The following is a 24,908-nucleotide window of genomic DNA, read 5'->3' as shown; positions in this document are numbered from 1 at the left end:
CGTTTGCATCCATGTGGGTACCAGACCCCTGGTGCGGGTCAGCAGATAATGTTGAGGCCTTGTGCTATGCACAGATCTTGAGATCCTCAGCCCCAGAAGGGACTGAGCTCCTCTCCCTTCCCCCGGCTGGGAAGGAACTCTACTCAGACTGACTATAATTTGAAATGCATCCTTCCTAATGCAGAAAGGGGAGGGCACAGGGTCTGCACCATGATTGGTTGCAACATAGACCAGTGTCACCCCCTCTCCTTCCACTCAGGGAGGCTGCGTGAGGGGGGGGGGGGTTAAACCCCACAGGATAACCTGTCACTGTCTATAGCTATCAGAACGTATGTGACAGGAAGGTAGAAAGATAGTCTGGACCAGCCATGGCTATACACATTTTCACTAGTGTGGCTTTGGACGTAATAAACTTTTTTTGTTTTGTTCATTTGTGATGGCCCTAAGGAGATATTGGTATCCCTAGACAGACCACTTTTTGTTTCCTTCACAGAGTGCAGCAAATTAGGGACAATCTCTTGACCCCCCTCTAGGTTCACCATTGTTTATATATATATTACTGCTTTCCCTATATGCACCTCAATGTGGCTATTTAGTTACATACACTGTGTAGTACTAAGGTTGAGCGGTAAGGTATTCATGTATCTTGTTACTAAGTTATTCCAAATGCCATATAAAGATGAGAGAAGAACGTGCAGGAGGGTTGTAAAAAAAAAAAAAAAACCTTTATCAGGATATGGTTACAACTTATGAGTAATACAGAAGTAATTGCAACATATATTTAAGAACCACACCCTTAACACAAGTGCAAATTAAAAATTAGTACATTAACCCCAAGAACTTTCTTTAACTGGAAAAAGCTGCTAATCTCTTGTAGAATTACAGTATAAACTCTATGATAATATACATCAAAGGATTACATTATTCAGCTGCAACATGATACAAAGAAATCTGCCCAGAATTGTTTGCTTTAAACTACTTGTGACCCGATGACTGCTTCCCGTTGTTTACCTAGTACTTTCTAACAATCCCTCTCAGGTGTAAAAGGCGTCTCATTGATTTCCAGCATGTCCTACTTATCAAGGAGTTTATTTCTGCCGAGGGCCAGAGACACAGAGCTCCAGTACATCAGGGTTCATAACGCCATGTTACCTAAATCAGTAACAAACGTTGTTTTCTCTGAGGTTAATGCGTATCCGCAAAGCTAATTCTATGCAACATCAACAGTCGGTGTATATTACATTACCATAGGTTTAACACCACATTATAGCACAACATGCATTATCTTCCAATAATAGTACACAAAGTAGAGTCTAGGACACTTAGCCGCCACAATTTGAGACAACTGTTTCACTGCTGGACAGTTGGTCACCTGGACAGTTCGCTGCCTGGACATTTCACCACTGCAGATGACATGGAGTCCGAGCGCATCTGCGTCTTGCTTCCGCCACCGCGCTGGACAGAGGCGACCGGGTAGTAAAGGGAGCCGAAAGTAATTCAGGGCCAGCTGGGGGAAATGTAGGGATTCAGTGCTGCCGCATCCCGGCCAGGGGTAATGCAGGGGGAGCCAGGGTAATGCAGGGGGAGCCGGGGTAATGCAGGGGGAGCCGGGGAAATGTAGGGGGAGCCGGGGGAGCCGGTGTAATGCAGGGGGAGCCGTGGTAAAGCAGGGGAAGCAGGGGGAGCCGGGGTAATGCAGGGGGAGCCGAGGAAATGTAGGGGGAGCCGGTGTAATGCAGGGGGAGCCGTGGTAAAGCAGGGGGAGCCGGGGTAATGCAGGGGGAGCCGGGGTAATGCAGGGGGAGCCGGGGTAATGCAGGGGGAGAGGGGGAGCCGGGGAGCCGGGGTAATGCAGGGAATGAGCGCTGCAGCATCTGAGCCAAGTGTAATACTGGGGGAGGCCTTGAAGAAATCCTAACCCCAGCCCTAACCATAACCTCTAAACCTTAATATTCCAGCTTCTACCGTATACATTCAATTTTGTCAGAAATCCTAACCCCTAATCTTAACTACTAACCCCTAATCTTAACAACTAACCCCTAATCTTAACAACTAACCCCTAATCTTAACAACTAACCCCTAGCCTTAACCCCTAATCAAAAACCCAAGTGACAAAATGGCAGCAGCAAAACAACTGCCGGGATTTGTCCCACAGCGGATAAATGGCTGTGGCTACGTGTTCGTGGTGAAGCGGCCATCAGGAATTGTCCCACTAAAGTATGAAGTATATCTTACTACCAGCCAGACCCTAATGGCAGCTTTTACATAGGGATGGGGAGGAGAAAGAGGGGGGGGGGATGAGGGACAGGTGGAGGGTAGGAGGGAAAGGGAAGGTGAGGGGAAGGACTGAGAGTGAGAGGAGAAGAAGTGGGAGAGAGAGGTATCTCAGGTGTGTTCACAGGTATCTCTTTATGTTGTATCTCTCTCTGTCTCTCAGGTTTATGTACGTTTGATGTCATGTAAAGTTTCTGTGTTAACCGAACAGACCTTTCGGACCTCTTTTGCAGCTGTAGCCCTTGAGAACGGTGTGTGATACGTCAAGACCGGTCTGTTAAGGCTGTTGTGAACTTTTTAAATAAGAAGTATCAGTAAATGTAATTTTTATTTTATCTGAAGTCTCTGATGTTTCCCATAGGCGGTTATTTTTCTTTCATCTTTGAGTGACCAAGACATACACACCTGATATCACCCACGCCTCCCTGCCATCTCTTCCCCTGTAAATGGTGTTAACCTTCTGATTTAATACTGACTAACCTTAAAACTCAATCCACAAATTAAGCATCCCAACAGCCTGCACTCATGGTTACTGTCCCACACTCAGTCACTCCTACCACCCATTGTGGCCAAGCACTGCCATAGACAGCACTTATTCCCTCACCTGCTGTTTCTGTAATCCCCCCTACATACCTCTTAGATTGTAAGCTCTTCGGGTCAGGGATTTCCTTTCCTATTGTCTGATTTTGCTGCACTGATTGTATCATTTTAATTCCCTGTACAGTATTCTTTGTGAAGCGCTGAGTACACTTTTGGCGCTATATAAAAAAAGACATACAATAAAATACTTGTTACTTTTGTAGCCTTGACACCGCCAGAGAATTGAGTGTGTCTCTTCAGATCCCAAGAAGGTATTGATTTGGAGATTATTCTTCAGTACAGCCAGGATGTATAGAAGAGAAGGAGATATTCAATGGATTTCCAGAAAAGTAACATTATATTAATGTACAGTTGGAACTTGTAATACCAGTGTTTGTTTGTGCTTGCAGTCCATGTGCCTTGTTGAATATGAGAGGACTATTTTGCATATTACGTTATTGGCATTTTAAATGATACATGTTAACACATAATGTCACATTAAGTCAGTAATGGAGGTTTGTGGGTGTTCCGCTAAGAATGTTAGCATATTTCATACATGCACGATTACGTGTATATTATTTCACCCCTTTCGGGTCCCTCTGGCAGCAAAGAAATGAAAACCCATAACAATTGTATTTATTCAATTAGACACAAAAAGGTTATGATGAGTTATAAAAAAAAAAGTGCCAAATACTTACAAAGATACAAGGTAGAACATGTAAACCAAACAAAAAGTACAATATCTGAAAGAATCTGAAGTGACATTATTAAGACAGCAGAGGTAGCTGCAGAGCCAAACAAACAGTTGGTTGTTACAGTAGCTTGACAAAAACAGCTACTGTATACTGTATGTTATTGCTTTGAGTGCAAATGATACTTCCCCTATTTCACCAGCAGAGGGCAGCAGGAAACTAGAATACTGTCCAAATCCTATACTAATTAAAAAAGAAAAAAAAAACAGATCACAGAAACCGGAACGCAGCGACATGTCTCAGGAAGCCAAGGTCAATGTATGATTTATTACAATGGATGAGATTAAGTATTATTTCGGAGCCTTTGGTGCAGGGGAAGGCAAGGTAAGTCCCTGGAGAACAGGGCCATGTGGGGGGTGCAGTTGCTTTATTGATTAGGAACTCTATATTACATGTAGTGGCTGCATGCTGTTGGCAAGTGAGAGGCTGCGAGATTTGTAAGCTCCATTATGATCCGATTCCGCTCCTATTCCCTCGGTGATGTGGACCCCCGGGACTGGGGGGAGGGGCACAGGTTTAAGGGAGGGGGATGTGATGATGAGACACATGATCTGTTTAAGATGCCATTGCAGTGTTAATGCAGCGCTGGGATGTTGTACTGATTGGTGTAGTATTCCCGAATAGTGTAACCGGGTCACATTCCGCCCTGCAGGAGACTATACCCTCCAATATGATGCCTTGGGTCTCTGAAAGATGCTGCTGCCCTTTCAAGTGGGACATCGCACCACTGAGTGTCCAGTTGGTCAGAAACCGCCTGGGAAAGCCCCGTGTTTGTATCTGATCCTCTCATTTACTGAGCTCACTGCAGCATTAACAGGACGGGCTCTTGCTGTCAGTAGTGGAAGAGGGACACAGTGACAGATAAAAGCCAATTCCGAGCCCCACGAACCTGGAGATTCATTAATAAGCGCGGCACTCGGGTAATCCTTCGGGTGACCTTGAAGAAGTCACTGTGTCTTCGTGGGATTTAGGGACAGAATTGAATCATGAACACTCCTGTCACATGCAGGGCAGATGTTTAAAAATAGATAGGCTTCGAAAAAATGGGTCATTTGTATGGGATAGCTTGGGGACTGCTGTGTTTGTGTAAGGTGGCAGTGGCCTTAAGTGGCTTTATGAGTGTGAGCTGATGAAAAGGCTGGGATGCTTCAGGATGAAGATCCATGATCTGAATCAGCTCCGTCCTACCTACTGTTTCTGCTTAAGTAGATAATCGATGCTTATTCTGTAAGATAAATCTGCCCTTTGATGTTGTGCTCCTGTATGAGATTTCCTTTCTGATGATGATGCCTTCGCATGATTAAGTCTGCCTTGGGTTGGCCCAAAGGCGGATCTGTCCCAAGACAGACTTGTAGCGCACCAGTCTATGCTGGAGATAGCTTGTCTTGTTATGGGTGCTAAGAGATTGCAGTGCAGTGCTCTATGTATTTGGTGTGTGTTATTGAAAATGTGTGTATACTCTATATACAAAGGCATTGAGGAGGCATGGGAGGAGCATTGGAGCAGGCACTGTTAAAGGAGGTTAACCCCATCATCTCACTCCTCTGATGGTGAATGGGTTAATTCTTTTCTCCGCCCCTGAACAGGCTGGTCTTTGAGAGCCAAACCCACCTGCTGTGGTCCGAAGGAGATGGAGCGGTTGGGAGCCTATATAACCCCATCAGAAGTCCTGTGGTTGATACTAAGACATACAGTAGGCACCCAGAGAAGGGACACGTCCCGCACAAGGAGGTGACACAAGGCAGAGGACTGACAGCAGAAGAGACATCCAAAGAGGATGGCACATATTTGGGGTTATGGCACTGACAACGGTGAGTGATGGGCACATGTGCTTTCTCAATTAGGCTAAGCTGGGTAGCTGATTTATTGGACTATGTTTTGTGGAGACAAGTAATAAAATATATTTTTTATCTACAGAACTATTAACCAAGAACAGTTACTAGTGACTCTCGATATTAGTATGTAGGAGTCTTTAGTATATGGATCTATATACAGTATTGCACACTTCAAGAAATATCTAGGTATGGATTCTGAACTAACTACAGTATACAGTATGTATCCTTAATATCAGTTTGCAAGGCAGTTCTGAAACCACAAATACAGTAGCCAGTTTTATTCACTGCAGTACATTGCCTGTTCATTAACATGGAGAGTTTTATTTGCAGACTGGGAATTTAAATTAAACTAATTGCAACTGGAATTGTTTCAAAATTGAGAGCCACACATTTAACTGAAAGTATAACCATCTGTTTCACCATAAATAATAGCTAACAAAGCCAATGGTTGATTCTATACTGGTCAGATAATGACACAAGGAAACATTTAAAAGCTCACCGTTCTATTTTTGACACAATTAGAACACTTCTCTAAAATATTTCCATGAATTATGCTCCAGTAGGAAATTTGTTCCAGCTTTACACAACTTTTTTTTTTTTTTTTTAATAATAAGGAATTTTCATTGCCAAACATGGCAATGCCAGTCTTACTATTACAGCTCACCCATCCCACCTTTTTAATTGCAGTTCTTGCTAAGCACCTGAGAATGAGTAGTTTATTAAAGACAACTCTCTCTCCATTAGAGAGGCTATGAGAGCTTTTTGCAGGCGCAGCAGTGTTAGGCACTACATATGGGCTTAAAATACTTTGGCCAACGAATTGAACTAAATGACCCTTGCTTATGAGAAGATAAACAGATAAGTATTTAGCTATATTATATGTCATTTTGGATGTCGCACTGTTTTTTTTATGTCTTTTGTTCTATACAGGGGGCCACAATCTCAGTAGCACTCATTTTGACACATATGTATGATGTGGTGAATTTGGGTTCTGAGCTTACAAGAGCTGTGAGTGTACAGTTAAAAAAGGGTTTAAAATGTTGATAGGTTTCCTAGCTACTTCTTATACTCTTTATGAATTTGAGCTGATAAGATTGATCCTAAAGCGTACTGTATGTCTACTGGTGCAAGTACTTCTTTATATTATACTATTTCTTTAATCTACCTACTGTACTTGCAGTTTAACACTGAATTATTCAGTTCTAATTTAATAAGTAATGCATGCGAAGAAATATGTTCCTGGAAACTATGCATACCAGAATGGGACATCTTGATCTTTATAAGTACTGTAAATGCAAGCATGCTCTCGGAATAAGTTAATAGTATTTTAAATATTGCACACTGCTCATGTTGATTCAATATTAACTTTGAAAGAGGTACTTATTAAACTTTGAAAAGGTTTTGCAACATGTTAGCATTGTTATCTTGTTTTGACCTTGAGCAACCTTGCAGTCATTTCTGGTAGCATGTAATACCAGCAAATAAAAACTACTGGCTGTGTAAAGAGAGAAGTACCACATACAAATACATCAATCTATAAGAAAATGTGCATGGAGGTAGGATTGTTACTAACCATTTGTATAAATTAATTTTACATTGATTACATTGCGTGCTTGTGTATATGAAGCAAAGAACAGAGAAACACTGTTAAAAAAAAACAAACAAAAAAACACCATAAAATATACTAATTTTTCTGTTTCTCATTAGGACCAAGTCATTGGCATAATAGCTTTCCGATTGCTAAAGGAGACCAACAGTCCCCTATTGATATAAAAGGAAATGAGGTCAAGTATGACTCATCTCTTAAACCTTTAAGCATTAGCTATGACCCATCAACAGCAAAAACCATCATCAATAATGGACATGCCTTCAATGTAGAGTTTGATGATGCTGAAGACAAATCAGGTGAGTTTTTTCCATAGAAGATAAAACTGAGCTTTCTGGATTTGAGTTGGAGTGTGAAGTGAAGTCATGCAAAAGCTGCAGTTAGCACTGACAGGTAGAAGGAATTCAAGGTTGCTGTTGCCTGATGCAGTTTTGCTGTGTACACAGTGCATATAAATGTGCAGACTGCTCCTGTAATAAGATCTACAATCCACATCACTGATATCCAAACAAAGCGGTGAAATGAATGACCTTATTGTCTCTTTTGCTGTTATTTATGGTACAGTAGGTTGAGGAAGACCTGTGTGCATGAAAATAGATCCACTTTAAAATGTAGATTCGTAGTTGTTACCGAGAAAAATAATCGAATGTGACAGACCGTAAAGGAAGCGTGAAAAGAATATGCTAAACATAAAGTTTGTTTCATGTTTTGAAACTCTTTGAATGTTGTTACCTGGTGACTATGGTAGCTGGTCCGTTTGTGTTCTCTAGAAGCACATTGTACCCTCACACGCATTTACACCTGAGCATAGTACACACGGATCATAGTAGGGTTGACCGGTATAATGAAAGTGTGATAACTGATTGATTTAACAGAAATGTCACTTTTTGTTTCACTTCAATTCATGTTTTTATTTTTATCTCAGAAGAGGCAGAAAATAGCCGTGTAGAGGCAGCATTTTAGTCTCTAAACAAAGGATACTTCAACATGTTTAAATCAATGTATTCTTTCACAGTAATTAATGCTGCTTGATGAATATCTCTAAAATAAATAAATTATATTTGATCTTCTTTAAGACGTGCAGTCACTGACACTATAATCAATGTCCGTGCAGCTAAAAGGCCCAAAACATGCAAATAGTGTGAATTGGTTTCATTTATCTTACTTTTAGGTATTTAGTGATATATTTGTGTACCATTACTAATTCATCTTTAATATTCTCTTTTGTATCAATTTTGTGTTTATTTCTACATTCTGTTAAAATCGCAGCTGGAAATTAAAATGATAGTCTCTGGAAGTAGTTCAAAATTAGGAAATAAACAGAAATGACACTTAAATAATGTTTGACTGGTGTTCCATAAGTAAAACGTCAGTGGTCCTTTTACTTTCAAGGGGTTGTAATTCAATGAAGAGCAATACTCTGCACAGAAGTGGAACAGCAGTGTGCAATAATCTCCTTAAAGCACATGTAATTAATAATTAGGAGTCTAGTTCCTAAATATGGGTTGAAGGTGTTTTTCACTCTATGTTACTGAATGCTACAAAACTGTGCGGTGAGATTCAGTTTCAAGAGAAAAGTTGCACTGATATTTGAGTCTTGTACAGCGGATTATGCTGTGCTCTTTAAATACTGTATAGGAATTGAGAGCCCGGATCATTTCTTGGTAGAATGCGGGTGTTGCTATATTGACTGAACCTGCACCAGTGAGCTCTGTGTAAGACGCAGCATGATGTCCAGTGTACATGATAATTACCTGACACCTTGGTGAACAGTGAAGTAATGCTTATTGCATTGAACTTCTTCAACCTCCCTGAGTTCTGGTAACGACACAAGGGTTCTATAAAATATATTACGCCCAGGCACACAATTGGAAATAAATAAATATATGTGTGTGTGTAAATGTGTATAAAATTCTGTATTAAATGAACCTAAGGGTAATCAGATGTGTATACAGTATATACTGGGCTGAATAGGAACAGTTGCTATTCCAGTTTCTGTTTTTTTTTATTTTGCTTAAAAAAGTAATACCAAAATAGAAAATGACTTCTTCATAAAAGTACATGTGGGTTCACCTAACCTTCTGGTTCCCCTCTTGCAGTGAAGGGCTTTAAGACTGATCTGATTGAGAAGTGAGAAGCTCTGTGATGTAGAAAGGGGTTTAATGTAATAGTGAGCACAGTGTATTTTTAGACCTGTCATTAAGGCTTAGGAATCACTTTTGCTGTGGCTACACTTAGAGTTTGCTCTGAAATTGTAAATGTAATTGTGGAAGATCTTTCTTCTTAACCGTCTTCAACAATTATTGTATTAATCACTATTGTATGAGTACTGAAGCAGAAAGTCCTTATTGGTTCTGCAGAAATGTAGATTTGTTGTAGGATTTGATACATTTATGGGGGAACCCTGTTAGTTTTCCATAGATGTCCCCATTGACATTACACAGGTGTACACTTAAAGACAACTCCAGTTCCTTAAAATAAGAATGCATTTTAGGACAATGGCTGATGCTTCATTATACATGCATACATGCATACATACATGTATGCATGCATGCATGTATGCATGCATGCATGCCTGGGACTGTTTAACAAATGCCTCCCAGCTGTACAGTTAGTGGAAATACAGGTTCACTAGAAGAAAACCGCCCTAGCTGCAAGAACTTGATAAATATCCTCTATGACTCTGCATTTCTGGGTCACATGTGAAGCTACAGACCTGTCCCAATACATTCTTGCCCTTGTTTAATATTCTCGTACTGGAGAAGTATTGAACTTTCCTCCGGCACTGGGAAATAGCTTTCCAGAATACTGAATAAGGTTCAAAAGCAGCAGCGAACTTAAGGCGCAAACACCCTATTTATTTTATGGGATTCTGTTCTTTAATAGATTTTTTTGTTTATTGCATCCGTTTTTGCAGACTGTAGACTTTGATAAATATAGGGTTATTTAGGAGGCACCATTGAGTCAGTCATAAGGGAGTTGCAGAACTTTTTATATGAAGTACATCACATTAATAATGTAAATCTGTCAGTATGATCCAAATGTACTTCATATGTAGCTGCAAGGCAAACTGAAACATTTTGTGTAGCTTTATTTGTGACAGTATCTGTCCTAAATGCCTCCCTTCTCTTCATTCTCCTCTTGTATTTGACAATGTCTTTGTTTTCCTCCTCATCATGCATTCTATGTGTGTCTCTTTCTCATTATGCGTGTCTGTTTACTCCATTGTCTCCTGCTAGTGAGAGCTCTATTTGCATGAAACCATCTTTCTTGGGTACAGAATAGATGGCAATGCTAAACCGTGTCTGTTATCTAGCAAATGCAAGTTATTTTTTACATTTTTCTTAGATTTGTTTTAGCATTTACTTCATCCTAATAAACTACCTTCTCGTTTATACGGCAACAACGTTGGTCTGATTCTTAAAGTATGCTGACTGAGAAATTGAACAGCATTCGCGCATTAGGTTTCTGAAAGAATATAAATCTAGAGAAAGCAATTAAGTAAATTGTAGTTCTAGAGCATTGCAATGAAAAGCTTGTCTTAAAAGTACACCATTAGGCAAATACAAAAGTGACCACCAACTAGGGAAACCCGTTTCTGTAGTATTGGGGTAAATCTTTTGGGATAGCCCTGGTACTGCTTTGGCTATTGATGTATCACTTTAGCAGCTGGAAAACGTTGCTTTTAAAAACACTTATTTTCTGCTCGAAGACTCATTGCTTCTTTAACGGGTAGAGCCAATATTCAAAACCTGTTGGTAAAATTTGTGCAGCAAGGGTGTTGAATTATCTTTTATTGTAAGTGTGTGTATTTTATCATTTGTTATATTTGAAGGCGGGTTGCTTGTAGCCTAGCAAATATTGATATTTAATACTCAAAGAAAGGTAAAAGGTTTTTGGTTAATGTTGCCAAGTGTTAAACAGCACGACTCTTTATGTTTCTTGCAAGATATGGTTTAATCTGAATTTAACTTAAACTTTAAAATGATCATATTGCATTTGTTCAATCAAATGATTGTTTCACTTTGTACCCTTATTGAATGAGCTAATGGCTTGTACATAAAGCTGTCTTCAAAGTAACGAGTAAAATTTCCTGCCACTTAAAAATGGAATGGAATTAGCAGGATGAACCAGTAAGCTAATTAGCAGAGTTTTCCATCGATTCCATTTAACTCATTTAATGCTGTTTGTCATTTGCTCTGCAGAATGATTTAGATTACTTTTGACACTCAGAGGATCCTAATTCCTATTTTTCACCGGGAGAACAGAAAACTCAAATTATTAGCAGTTGGACTTTCAAGATGAAATGAGGGGTGTTTTTTTCCCCCAACTGTCTGTGATTACTAGCAATGAAGTGCTAATTACTGTATGTGGTTAACTTTTTTTTCTGTCTAAAAAAAAAAACACCCACAAAGAAACATTGTTTCTAATAGGAAATAGCTACTAATGTTATACAAACAATTAACACTTCCTTGTCATAGGCTCAGGAGTCAGTGAGAGCATGATGTTCATTTCTGTCCTCCAGTTGGACACCTGCTATGTGGAGACCTAGCATGAGTATTAGCCAACACGTAGTTTTAATTAATGTAAAGCCAATAACTGCAATATAAAGAAATAGCCTGGGACAAAAATGTGTTTATGATAGACTCCTGGAAACTCCCTGAACGCTTAGCATTAAATATCTGATCATTTGTAATACACTGGTTAAATAAGTTTTGCAGCCTACTTTAAGTCTAATGCCCCCTCTTAAATTTGCCGTGAAATTATTATTGTTATCGCTTATTTGTACTGTAAAGCTCCAACATATTCTGCAGCGCTGTACAATGGGGATACAGAGATTTGGTAACTACATAAACATAGTTACATACAAATACAAAGAAGGACAAACATGCACAACCCTGATACAAAGCGGTTATGAGGGCCCTGCGCGTGAGTTTATAACCGAGAGGTAATGAGGGTGTCACGGGGAGACTCCTGGAGCGGGTAGGAACCGACACATCAGGCGCTGCAAGGAACCTCCAGATGGGTGCGTCCAATTTAAATGCAGGGGCATGGACCATAGGACCACGAGCACCAGGAATGGGCGCACCAGGCTCTCCACACGAGTCAGTGGGGACACTGAGCTCACTCTCCGTGGTGTCTCCTTGTGACCAACATATATCTCTTTTAGTTTTGGAATCTCTTTCTCCAACTTCATCTTTTCAGACTTCAGTTTAGCACTAAATGTAGGTTCCTTGTAACCCATGCTCGGTCTTGCAAAGCCTCTGCCAGCTTGCTTTTGAATTCTGTCTGATGTTCAGAATCTGTTTCTACTGTTCCTGTCTCCTGCCATTTCGTGGTATCACTTAATGAACATTTAAGACCAGCTATTTGAGTTTTCAGCTCTTGAAGCTGTCCTTCTTCCGCATTTCTTTTCTCACTCAATGCAGTTGCCAGTTCAGCTTCTTTGGAATTGAGTCACGATTCCACATCTCCGAGTTGACTCAGAGCAAGGTTTAAATCTGTTTCCTTTTCTTGTTTCTGGCCTTCCCACGGGCTGTGCGGTCCAGCAATTCACAGGCATCGGCCATTTTGACCTCATAGCGTAGTGTCAGGCCGGCGACTTGACGGACGGACACCTCCTCTCTCTCTTCCTTTTTGGCGAGCTGTATCTTGAGCTCAGCAATCTGTGCGGGCAGCGCTGGGAGTTGCTGGGATGTGTGTTCAGCTGCCAGCTTTAGCTCTTCCACTTATAGGCTTTGCTGCAAGTTCCACTCCTCAGTGAGAGACCCCTGTTTGTGTGCATCCTGCAATTCTCCTTTCAGGGCCTTCATCTCTTCACAGTGCTCACCCTGAGCTTGCTTCCACACATCCTTCATTATGTTTTGGAGCTCTGCCAATTCCTTCACTAGGGTCCCAGCAGCTTGCCGTTTCCGTGTTTCTTTCTCCTGGGTGCACTGACTGTTGGGGCTGGATAAGTGTCTCTGCTCCTCTATCTCTGTTGGTGATGTTAGGGGGTGTTGAGGTCTGTCCACACTATGTAACCTGTAATGGTCTTCCCAATGCTTAAAAAAAATGTTAGTTATTCATTTGAATGAAGCTAAGTTTTTTTTTTTTTTTTTGCATGGGAAAATTGCACTCACAAAATACTGAGTATAGACCTATATCTGATAAGTTTAACATAATTTTTAACAGAATGTTTTCTTTGCATAACAATGATTAAAGGTATAGTCCATCATAGCCATCACAGAGAATATTGCTCCAGAGTCATCAAAGCGTGATACACTTTATCACACATGAATCAGGGGTATATGTCATTAAAATTAACGGCAGATTTTGCCAATTTTGCCCCAGGACATACTTGAAAACGAGAGGTAACTCTCAATGTATTACATCCTGGTAAAATATTTTATAAATAAATAAATAATTCGGACACAGTGCAGTGGATCGTGCTCTTATGATTCTGGAGTATTATGTCTTCCCCATTCCTTCTGTAGCACTGGAGGGTGCATAAAGAGTGTATTTTCCTTGTGTAGTATTTACTAGAAATGTAAACTATTAATGAAATAGTATCATGCATTGAGCTCTGTGTCAGAGTTCATTGTGATAGGTATGCTACACTCTCCGTTTTGCACACAATGAGGCAAGCAAGGGATAAAGTACAGCTTTCTAACAATGTATTACTTTGTCATAACCTCTTGAACCCCTCCACATCAATGGTAAAAACAAGAGAATGGGTTACTGAAATACATGCAAGTTAATACCTGTATTACCTTGCAGCAGAATAGAATCCCTTCATAAACTTATTGTACTATTTTTAATTCTCATTATGTTGACACTGACTTAGCAGTAGAGATAGGAGATTTTTTTTTTCTCTAAAGCTCAATTTCCCACTTTCTAATATTTTCTAAATCACCAGAGTTTGAAAATACTCTCATGTACCCCTCCCAATCGTACAAATAATATTGCTACAAAAACTGAAAAACATGGGGCTTGCAAACCCTGTCAAAAACAATTAAATATTGGCTAGTGCCCTGTAAAACCTAAGGAGGAGGGATATGCTTCAATCATAGATCACTGCACTGTTTTAAAGTAAAAACCCTTTTTTGGCTTCATTCATTGTAACATCGCCGGAAGAAGAGATCAGTGTATCTCGAACGCTCGCACAAATAAAAGCATTTTGTTAGCCACCGAATGGTACCGTCTATTCGTTTTTGATATATATATTATACACACACACACTACATACAGTATTTTCTCCAAACATTTATAGATACTCTAAAAGTACAAGTGAATGTAGAATATTTTACAAATTAAAATTATGCATTTTGTATAATACATTATGTATTTGTCTCAAAGTTTCGCAGTACAAAAGATCACTCAAAAAACTTTTGCCTTCTTACAGTACGTGCTTTGAAACCGTTAAATTGCCTGCACAATGACATGCCAGGGAAAAGCATAGTTGCTGTTCTTTATCAGTGATAGAGTTTATAATCTGTAATGGTTTGCATTATGAGGAACAATAAGTGCCAACTTGTACTTGACTGCAATTACCGCAGCAGCTAATTCAAACAATAAGGTGTTACCTGGTACCACAACCCACATATTGATAGAAACAATAGGTCAAGTATTGCTTCATCTGTCATTATAACTCTAGTCACATGTATGAAGTATGTACTGTATTACTTCACAGTAATGTATATCCATTACAAAATGCATGTTAGTATAGTTTTATGCTTTTCAACTGAGTTTTAAAATGATAAATGCTTCATTGTAGCTTATCATTTGCTTCCATTGTTCAATTCCCTTTTAATCTTGAATTCTTATTCTCTGAAACCCATTATGTTGTCTATTTTAATTGATTTGAAAGGTGATTTAAGATATATAATATATGTGTATGTATGTCTTTATTTATATAGCGCCATTAATGTACATAGCACTTCACAGTAGTAATACACACGACAATCATATAAATAACAAATAATACAATAAACAGATCATGGGAATAAGTGCTTCAGACATAAAAGTAACATTTAGGAAAAGGAGTCACTGCACCGAAGAGCTCACAATCTACTATTAATCTTGTGCAAGCAAAAGGAAGAGAAAGACAACATTTTCTTACTTAAATCCTTGCAGATGGCTAGAGCAGTATTGTCTAAGTTAATTTTCTTCCACCTACAACAATTATAATAAGACACTTGCATAGGAAATTCATTACACTTTTCATTGATCCACCAAGCGGCTCAAAAGATCAAACTCCGACTTGGGCTTTATCTATACCAGAAACTTTTATTTGGTACAGACGTAGACTCTAAAGCGTGCTAAATATTTTTACATTTCAACATTGCAGCAAAGTTAGAAGTCCTCACATGAAAAGTACAATACGTTTAAATGAAACTCTGTAGAGAGACTTGTAGCCTATTCAAGCAAAAATGCCGTACAACTTGTCACTACTTACAACTATGGCCCAGTAGCACAATATTTTCATTCAAAACATACTTTGCTTCTTCTGTGCAGCTACAGTACACCGGGAAAAGAAACCTTTTTAGAAAAAACAATCTCTGTACATTACTATTACTGTGCATCTATGAAGATCTCTTATATTGACCAATTAAAAGCATCACAACTACAAAGAATGTATCAGGATTGGCTACTAGAAATGTGAACTATTAATTAAATACTATCATGCATATGGCTACAGCACTTGTCAGACTTTTAAAATAAACCACAGAGTTCATGTGATAAGTATATTGCACTCTCCTGTTCTGCACTGATAAATTAATATATTGGACCAGCAGGGGAGGGGCTGTGCAAGTTAGAATTTGTTTCTTAGTGCATCTAACTATTCATTATTCATCCTGGCATGGAATCTTGGACATTTGGATTTTTTTCCACCATAAGCTTCCTTTTCTGCAAAGTATTTCAGAATATAGTTCCTCTCATTGTTTGTAAAGGCTGGTATCAAATATAAAAATTGACGAGTCAAGTCTAACGGCTTCTAAGTAGCCGAAATAAAGACGGGACACGTGTAGTCCTGAAAGCTTAATCCGCAGTAATAACATCACTTGGCAATTAAAGTTCACATTCCTACCCAATTATACATGGTGCTTCCCTTGAAGAATTGTATTTTCTGCTAGATTTGTTGAAGATAGTTGTACTTTAAAAAGAACCAACATGAGAATTCTTCATTTATGGAATGTACAGAGCTTTGGAAAGCGCCCAGACCCTTTTCCTGTTAACAGCTATGTTGACTTTAATTTAATCAATATAGAGCGCTTTTGTTGATCTACTGAAACCTTCTAAAGCTCCACACTTCTCCAGATCCATTATAGCTACTAGGACATTGAATTGCAAGAGGGGCAACGCCACTTTGCTTTCAATGGGTTGCAGGCTCTACAGCATAGACATGGTTAAATATGTGTTTTCCCGAATGTGCCACACATCTATTTCCTATTCATCACAAGTAAAAATATTGTCATAATACACAAATTTACCATGTACAGTATGCTCACACATTAATAACAAGGCGTTTCTAAATATATTGCAATCAAATCCTAAAAAGGCCCATTACCATATTTGTTTCCAGATAATATACTTATCTGTCCAGGGGCTGACTGTGTGTGCATGACTGTGCAAGACTTCCTCAAAAAGCTCTAATGATGTATTTAAGGAGATTGGATTGAGCCAGATGTCACAATACATTTGACTAATTAAGAATGACATGCTAACCCTCTGCTGAGAGGGAAGGGAGAGACACTTAATGGGTCAATGGTTTCTTAAGTGTTTATTAAAAGAACATGGGGATCTAAATTTGCTCTACCATTAATTAGTATACACTAATCTGTTGTTTGTTATGTGGATTACAGTTCTTAGAGGCGGAGAACTCACTGGAACCTACAGGTTGAAGCAATTCCACTTTCACTGGGGATCCAGTGATGACCACGGCTCTGAACACACTGTTGATGGCGTAAATTATGCAGCAGAGGTGAGGGGTTTATCATCTGGTTTAGAGTTCATAATAGTATATATAATGATACGTTTACATAATGTTGCTAATATATTTTGCCAGCCTACTAAGGAACACTAAAAGCAAGGGTGCAAGGCACTAAACATGGAAGGTGGTAAAGGTAAATGCACTAAAATGTATAAATATCAGGGGAACTTCTGAAGCTTGGAAGTATTAGTATAGAACACAAAGAGGGATATTCTAGCAGCTGTGAGTCTGTCCTTGTCAAATCGCACGAGAATTTCAGCAATTTGCAAAAGTTGCGCGTTTGAGTCATTTTGGTTAACTGCCTGGATATGCACAGTCTGATTTAAACCACTTCTAAAAAAGCCTTTTTTTTGTGCATTGTTTGAACATTCAGGAAGGGCTTACACAATATGAGAACCTGCATGTTGTGTAGTGAAAAGGTCTCTTTCCTCTCAGATATGCACTTGTCATAGCTATGAGAATATCCTCCTAAGTCTGATCATGTAAAATGTCAAAAAGTTACACATATCATATGACTATAAATAAGGCACATTGAACATTAGTAGAATGAGTTGCATGAGGCTACACATTGTGAGCACTTCACCCAAAACCTGCATCTCCCCCAATACCAGACCGTTAATTGGAAAGATCATGCTCTAGTTCCAGCCTGTGTTACAGTAACCGCTGGGGCTAATTGCCTATGGCCCAGAGATCTTCATAGCTTTTTGATTTAAGCTCTGTTTGGTCACTGTCAAATCCTATAAACAAAGGACTGTTGGTCACTCACCTCCTGAAAAGAGAAGCGTGGAGTCTACTGTAATTAGGTGCTACTGTAGCACAAGTGGAGTGGTGATCCGAAAGCCTCTTCATGTATAATCAAATTGAAATAGAACCCGCAGCACTCAAAAACGAAATTGTAGAGACAGCTGAAAACTTCAAAATTGCAGAAAATATTTATTATACAGAGGTATGCGTACAGAAAAGAGAAAAAGCACAAGGTTTCGGGGTTAGCCTATGTCAGGTGCACCGGAGTGCTGCAGGTTCTATTTCAATGTCACTGTAAAATCCTGACATGTTAACTTTTATGAATATATTTGTTTTTCCACAGCTTCACTTGGTTCACTGGAATACAAAGTATGCCAGCTTTGGTGAAGCTGTGAGACACTGTGATGGGCTAGCTGTTGTTGGTGTTTTTCTGAAGGTAAGCAAATGAATTGCACAAATAAACCATTTTTTTGACTGCTATATATAAACACATCTGTGTACAACAAAATAAGCGTGAGTACAAAAAAAGGTGTGTGTGTGTATGTACATATAATATACACACACATATTTAATGCTGCATCTAAGAGTACTGCTTAGATTTGAGCATTTTCTGAGAAAGCTGAGAGGGGTTTTCCCCATTTCTTTGATTATATATGAGCCCCTCCCGTGCTGGAAAAACGGTAACGTTTTCAATTGTGAAGCTCTTGCTGACAAATCTTTTCAATGGGAGGTGACTCTGAACATTGTCTGTTCAATTGACAACTGTGTGGCACATTGTTTAAAGGTTTAATATTTATAACATATTTTAGAATATTTATACTGTAGCATAGACCCCACTGATCAGTATTGCAACATAAATCAACTACTATTTTGGTATCTGTTCAGGGTTAATAGAATGTACAGTCAAGAGTTCATTCTCTTGTCCAATATATATTACAGGTAGGAGATGCCAAGCCAGAATTGCAGAAAGTGATTGATGCACTCGATTTAATTCCAACCAAGGTAAAAAAAAAATTTGTGTGCATGTTTCTTATTGCATTATAAGGAGGATAATGACAACATTATAGCAAAATGACTATGGTAGAAATAAGTTGTCATATGCCCTTATGTTTTAAACGACAGTTGCAAAGGCATTTTGTAAGCATATACTGTATGCATATGTTATTATCAACAAAAAATTGTCATTTCATAATGCTTAAGCTCAGTCGACATCAGCCCCAATTACTGATGTTTTCATAAAAAATATGCATGAACGTATTTTTGTCTTTTTCCCATAGTTAAATGTTGTGTTTTTCTATATTTTGTCTTATTGATTTCAGGGAAAGCAGGCTTCGTTCACTAATTTTGATCCTTCAGGCCTACTTCCAAAATCTCTGGATTTCTGGACTTATCAGGGTTCTTTAACCACCCCACCTCTCCTTCAATGTGTCGTATGGAATGTCTTGAAAGAGCCAATTAGTGTGAGCCCTCAACAGGTATGTCTTAAATAAACAACATTTTATCAACTTTTTATTTACATTAGGTATAGTTATTCCTTTTTTTTTTTTTTTAGCAAGAAATGAAGAGTGATAAAAAATAATAGCATGTGTTGTCTGGTTACGGTACATTTGTTATGGACTTAGAATTACATTTCCTTACACACACAGCTATATTATGCGCATCACCCTTTCTTGAATCTACACCAAACATGGTGGTACATTGCAGTCTGAAATCTTATTTTAAATCGATTTCTGATATTTTGTAAGTTGGATCAAACTTATAATGAATCATCTTCAAAATATATATATTTTGGGGCTCAAATAAATGAGGATAAAACTGTATAATGAGTAATCAGAAAACAGAAAATACTACCTGGCTCGCCTTTATGTAAAGATGCATAATAACTCCATACTCTTGGTATTCGGAATAAAGCTCTATCCTGGATCTCCTCTTACCTCTCCCATCGTACTTTCAGTGTCTCTTCTGCTAACACCTCCTCCTCCTCTGTTGATCTCTCTGTGGGGGTACCCCAGGGCTCTGTCCTGGGACCTCTTCTCTTTTCTCTGTACACACTCTCTCTAGGGGACCTAATAACATCTCTTGGGTTTAAATATCACCTCTATGCTGACGACACACACATTTACTTTTCAACACCTGCTGTACAAACCAAAGTTTCTGAATGTCTCTCTGCTATATCATCCTGGATGGCCCTCCGCCGCCTTAAACTCAACATGGCAAAAACAGAGCTCCTCATACTTCCTCCCAAACCTGGCCCTATTCCCTCCTTCCACATTACTGTTGGAAGTACGATCATTTACGACGCTGCTTAGGGGTCACACTCGACGCATCTCTCACATTCTCCTCTCACATTCAGAACGTTTCTAAAACCTGTTGCTTTTTACTCCGCAATATCACTAAGATACGCCAGTTTCTCTGTTGCTCGACTGCTAAAACTCTGATTCAGGCCCTCATTCTCTCCCATCTTGATTACTGTAACCTCCTGCTGTCCGGCCTTCCTGCCTCTCACCTGTCTCCCCTACAACCTATCTTAAATGCTGCTGCCAGAATCACTCTACTCTTTCCTAAATCTGTCTCCGCGTCTCCCATCCTGAACTCCCTCTCCTGGCTTCCGATCAAATCCCACATCTCACACTCAACTCTCCTCCTCACTTTTAAAGCTTTACACTCTTCTGCTCCTCCTTACATCTCAGCCCTAATTTCTCGTTATGCACCATCCTGACTCTTGCGTTCCTCTCTGTCTTCTTTCTACCCCCTTTGTATCTAAAGCCCTCTCCCGCCTTAAACCTTTCTCAATTACTGCCCCGCACCTCTGGAATGCCCTTCCCCCTCAATACCTGACTAGCACCCTCTCTATCCACCTTTAAGACCCACCTTAAGACACACTTGCTTAAAGAAGCATATGAATAGCACTGTGGATTATACTGACACATGATACATAAAGCTTGGCCCCCTGCAGACGCACTTACCAGAATTCCCTCCTTCTGTCTCTGTACGTTCTCCCTACTTACCAATTAGACTGTAGCTCCTCGGAGCTGGGACTCCTTTTCCTTAATGTTACTTTTATGTCTGAAGCACTTATTCCCATGACCTGTTTATATTATCGACTTACAATACGTTTAGGAAAGAGAGGCCTGAAATTGACTTATTACTGTATATACAGGTCTCTCTGGCATTGTATCTTGTTTTGTAAAATGAGCTTCTGTCCTAATCATCTACTTCAAGCTAGTCACATTTTCTTCTCAGAAAACGTATGCTATGTGTTGAGAAAATGTTTTAGCAAGAGATAAGCGTGAAAGTACTTAAATGTAGCAGCTTGTGACTTTAGATTATAGTTTCTCCGATGACTTTCACATTTTACCTTACTGTACCTCACTTATCTACTAAACACTAGTACTTGTTAGGACTGGGAGAACAGAAGCATCTGATTAAAGTTTGGGTTGAGCATCAACATTCTGAAAACAAGAGTTATTAGTCTATGTTGAGATATTCATTTAGTATTACTTTTGAATACACATTTTAGCATGTTTGTTGTTAGAGAGGAGAAAGCAGCTATTGCATACTCTGGAATGCCAAAGAATAAAAATGAAAAAGCAGGATATAATCACTGTAAATAGAATTAAGAGGTTTTTTTTTTTTTTAAAGATTACAGCAGCAAATAAGCTTGTTCTTTTCATAAAGGATTAGATTTTACCTTTCAGTTGTAAGTGATATTACAGTATACTTACAATAAGATAAATGCAATATTAAATATGGAAGAAATGTAATAAAGGTTTATTATTTTTTTTACTGACACTTAACAGTCACATTGGTTTAAGTCTAAATAGCTAATTATTTTGAAAGAATAGTTGAGTGTAAAGTACCTAGATTTTTAAATATCTGAATTCCAGCATTTACAGTATTTGAATTGTACAGCTTTGAAATCATTTTAAAGTGAATATGATGTTACAACTTAGCCTCTTATGTTTACACTTCAATTTATTTGCTGATCTTAGCAGAAACAAAGTTCAGTAATAGCCGTCATCAAACATTCTGCAACTACATATTCGTATCTGGGAAAGTTGTGCTATTGGTAATCATGCAGAAAGAACAAGATAGAACACAGCTTCATCAGATCTTAAATGGGCCAAAACTAACATACTCTCTTTCAAAATCCATGCAAAAACATACTAAATCTCTGAAAAAGAGTGAAAGACTAATTTTTTTTTAATGTCAATATTTCTGTATAAAGTGAATTATTTTTTAACTCAATCAACCAGATCCACAGAGCCCCATTAGGGGAGTTAAGTGATGTTATGCTGTATCTTTATACAGATGTAGCATCTTACTGTAAGTGTCTCCAGTGCTACTGTCTGGGTGTTCCATTCAGAAGCATGGACCTCCCATTAGCTACATTGCAGCAAGCACTGTCCCTGGTGCTGCAGACTTTTGCTAGTTCGTTCGTGACTCCAGGATCAATAGGTCTTGCTACATCTGTAGCTCCATAACGTAACGTTAAGTCCTGTTTTCAGCCAGAAAGGGCATTGTGTTAACTATACAGTAGCTGATATTGGTATGAATGATATGCAAAACAGGCAGTTCCCCTAACTAAGCCTATCCACAACGGTCCCTTAAAATTAACGCAGGGATTTACCATGACGTTAGTTAAGTCATAGCTCCCTGAGTAATTTCAATCATTTGAACATATTTAGCATATGTACATTAGCATATTTCCCAGGTATCTCAGGTGTGTACGGTTTTGTTCACATGTATCTCTCCACATAGTGCAAAAAAAAAATTATGTTTAAAAAACAAAAAACAAAAAGACGCACAATATGAACTATTTTTTTAAGGTATATTTTTGTAAAGCTTGTCCATTTTTACTGTAATGTCATGGATATGTATAGTGTGGGCATGTTGGGACACTGAAGGTTTATATACATGTTTAAAATAGCAAATACACATAGCGAGCTTAACCTGCCCTTGCTATAGAGATTGATCCAAATAGAATATTTCCTGGCATTGGAATATATTGTATTAAATCTTATACACATCTCTGTAAACATGTTTCATAGCAGAAATCTAAGGTAGCGTGTATAGGAGTATACTGTAGTTCAGAAGGTAGTGTGCAAAAAGGACTATTAAACGCTTAGTTGAAATGATGAGTTTCCAGATCGGTTTTGAAGTTAGAGAGAGAAAGTGCTTGTTGGATGTTGGTAGGTAGGGAGTTGCAGAGGTAAGGTTTGGCATGTAAGAAGGGTTGGAAGTGTGAGATAGCTGTACTATCACATATTATAAAGAGAAGACCGTGCTGAACAGATCTTAGTTATAGTGAGAGAGTAAGTCAGAAACATACAGAGAAAAGAGCTTTGAAAGAGAAAAGAATAATTTTGTAGTGAATACAGAGTTTCCAATATAATTATACAGAGTTTAAGTCAAGTAAGTGCAGGTGCGTGCACTGCGGTGCACATTGCGCGCGTTTGATGCCTATAGGCCAAACGGTGAAGTGCGCGGTTAGGAGGTGTGGCCATGACGTCACAACAGTAGGCCGCACTGTGATTGGCTCACAGTTTCACGTGGCACGGCAGCCACTCGAAAATACACATTTCTTTGTATTTTCACACAGCTGCCACATCAACGCTGTCTGCCGTGCATGCGCGCATCGGCACTTGATAAACTGTCATAGGGAGACCGGTATTTATCATTGCTTCGAGTGCGGCTGCACGCGTGCCAGCGCTTTGTATAATACCAGCCTTATGGGTCACAGCGATCAGTGCAGTCACATGATCGCTGATGCGTTATCAATGTGAGCGAGTAGATGAAGGGGGATTCAGGAGTATAGGTACAGAGGATGGCACAAGGGGTCTCTTGTCTGATAGAGTCCACCTTGTCTTTGCAGTATTCTAGAAAAGTTTGAGGAGAGATGGGAGATGAGAGATAATAGAAGGTATTTGTTAATAGACTGTTTGTTTAGTAGTTGGGAAGTACTGTATACTGAACATCCGGCTAACATCACCACTGAAATATTGGTATACAAATGTATACATGACATCTGATACAAAAGCTAATAGAAATACTCAATGGACATTACATGATCAGGTTAACAATTTATCACCGATGTGACTTTTTGGACATTGTAATACTTTGCAAGCCCTTGCAGAAGCAAATAAACTAATATGTGATGTACAAGGTGTATATATTGAAAATAATACTCATTTTCTTTTTGCTTGTGTGTTTGCACAGGTTTCAAAGCTCCGTGGCCTTTTCTTTAATGACGAGGATGATACTCCATGCTGCATGGTGGACAACTATCGCCCACCTCAGCCTCTAAAAGGCCGAGCAGTGAAGGCTTCATTTTGTTAGGATCAGCACTTATCCATCTCAGCATTGCTCTGTTCAAGTTTGGAAGGAACGCCATAATGCTCAATTATTTCTTGCTGTCTGCACAGTGGCAGCATTTCTTCTCTATGCTAAATCTCTAATACCTTTGTCTCTATGTATAAGGTGCTGAATAAATAAATGTCTATTGACAGAGGCAGCTCATTTATAATGTTGGGTGCTCTTAATACCGTAGCTTTGCAAACATTGCCTCCACTGATAAATTACAACAACAAAAAGAAAGCTTTTTCCTGTAGTCTACATATTTTAGTAGGGTTATCTCTAAAAAAAAAATAAAGGAATTAAGTACATACAGTGATATGTACAAAAAAATGTGAACTGATTAGTAGTTTTGAAAATGTACTAACAGATGATGCAAGTGCTTAAGATTAATATATGTGATTTTAACTAAAGTGTAAATATTTTACATTTATATGATACAATATATATATATTAAAATGTCTTAAATATGTTTATAACAACAGAAATATGTATGAAATTAAAATTGTATTTTGGATACATTAATAAAGCTTCAACTATCACAATGTTGTTGAAACTGTTCATTTTTTTTTTTTTTACAGTTTTTCCAATTCATTTCTGGCACTCACAAATTAGCTTTAAACAAATTAAAATGTACGATGAAAGAAGCAGAGGGTTGTGTTTTCCATCCGCACAGATGTATATTGTTGAATTCTATACATTAGTTAAAGTGCAAGTTTCAGCATTTATGGAATACGGTATTAGTTTGATGGTGTTCTGGTTCTATATTTAAAGAAACACACACATACTAG

At 38.7% G+C, this 24,908-nt stretch overlaps 1 protein-coding gene across 1 annotated transcript; it reads left to right on the top strand.

The window, feature by feature from the left end:
- Positions 1-3,829: 3,829 nt before the first annotated feature.
- On the top strand, positions 3,830-24,662 carry LOC142481903 (carbonic anhydrase 2-like). The gene is made up of 8 exons (XM_075582984.1): positions 3,830-3,929; positions 5,192-5,416; positions 7,148-7,345; positions 16,892-17,010; positions 18,107-18,199; positions 18,703-18,765; positions 19,083-19,238; positions 23,983-24,662. The coding sequence occupies exons 2-8, from the start codon at positions 5,383-5,385 to the stop codon at positions 24,100-24,102; spliced, it is 783 nt and encodes a 260-aa protein (XP_075439099.1). The 5' UTR covers positions 3,830-3,929; positions 5,192-5,382; the 3' UTR covers positions 24,103-24,662.
- Positions 24,663-24,908: the final 246 nt, after the last annotated feature.

Source organism: Ascaphus truei, chromosome 2 (genome assembly GCF_040206685.1).
Source record: "Ascaphus truei isolate aAscTru1 chromosome 2, aAscTru1.hap1, whole genome shotgun sequence".
NCBI lineage: Eukaryota > Metazoa > Chordata > Amphibia > Anura > Ascaphidae > Ascaphus > Ascaphus truei.
Note: the sequence above shows the minus strand (reverse complement) of the source record. Positions and strands in the feature narration are given on the sequence as shown.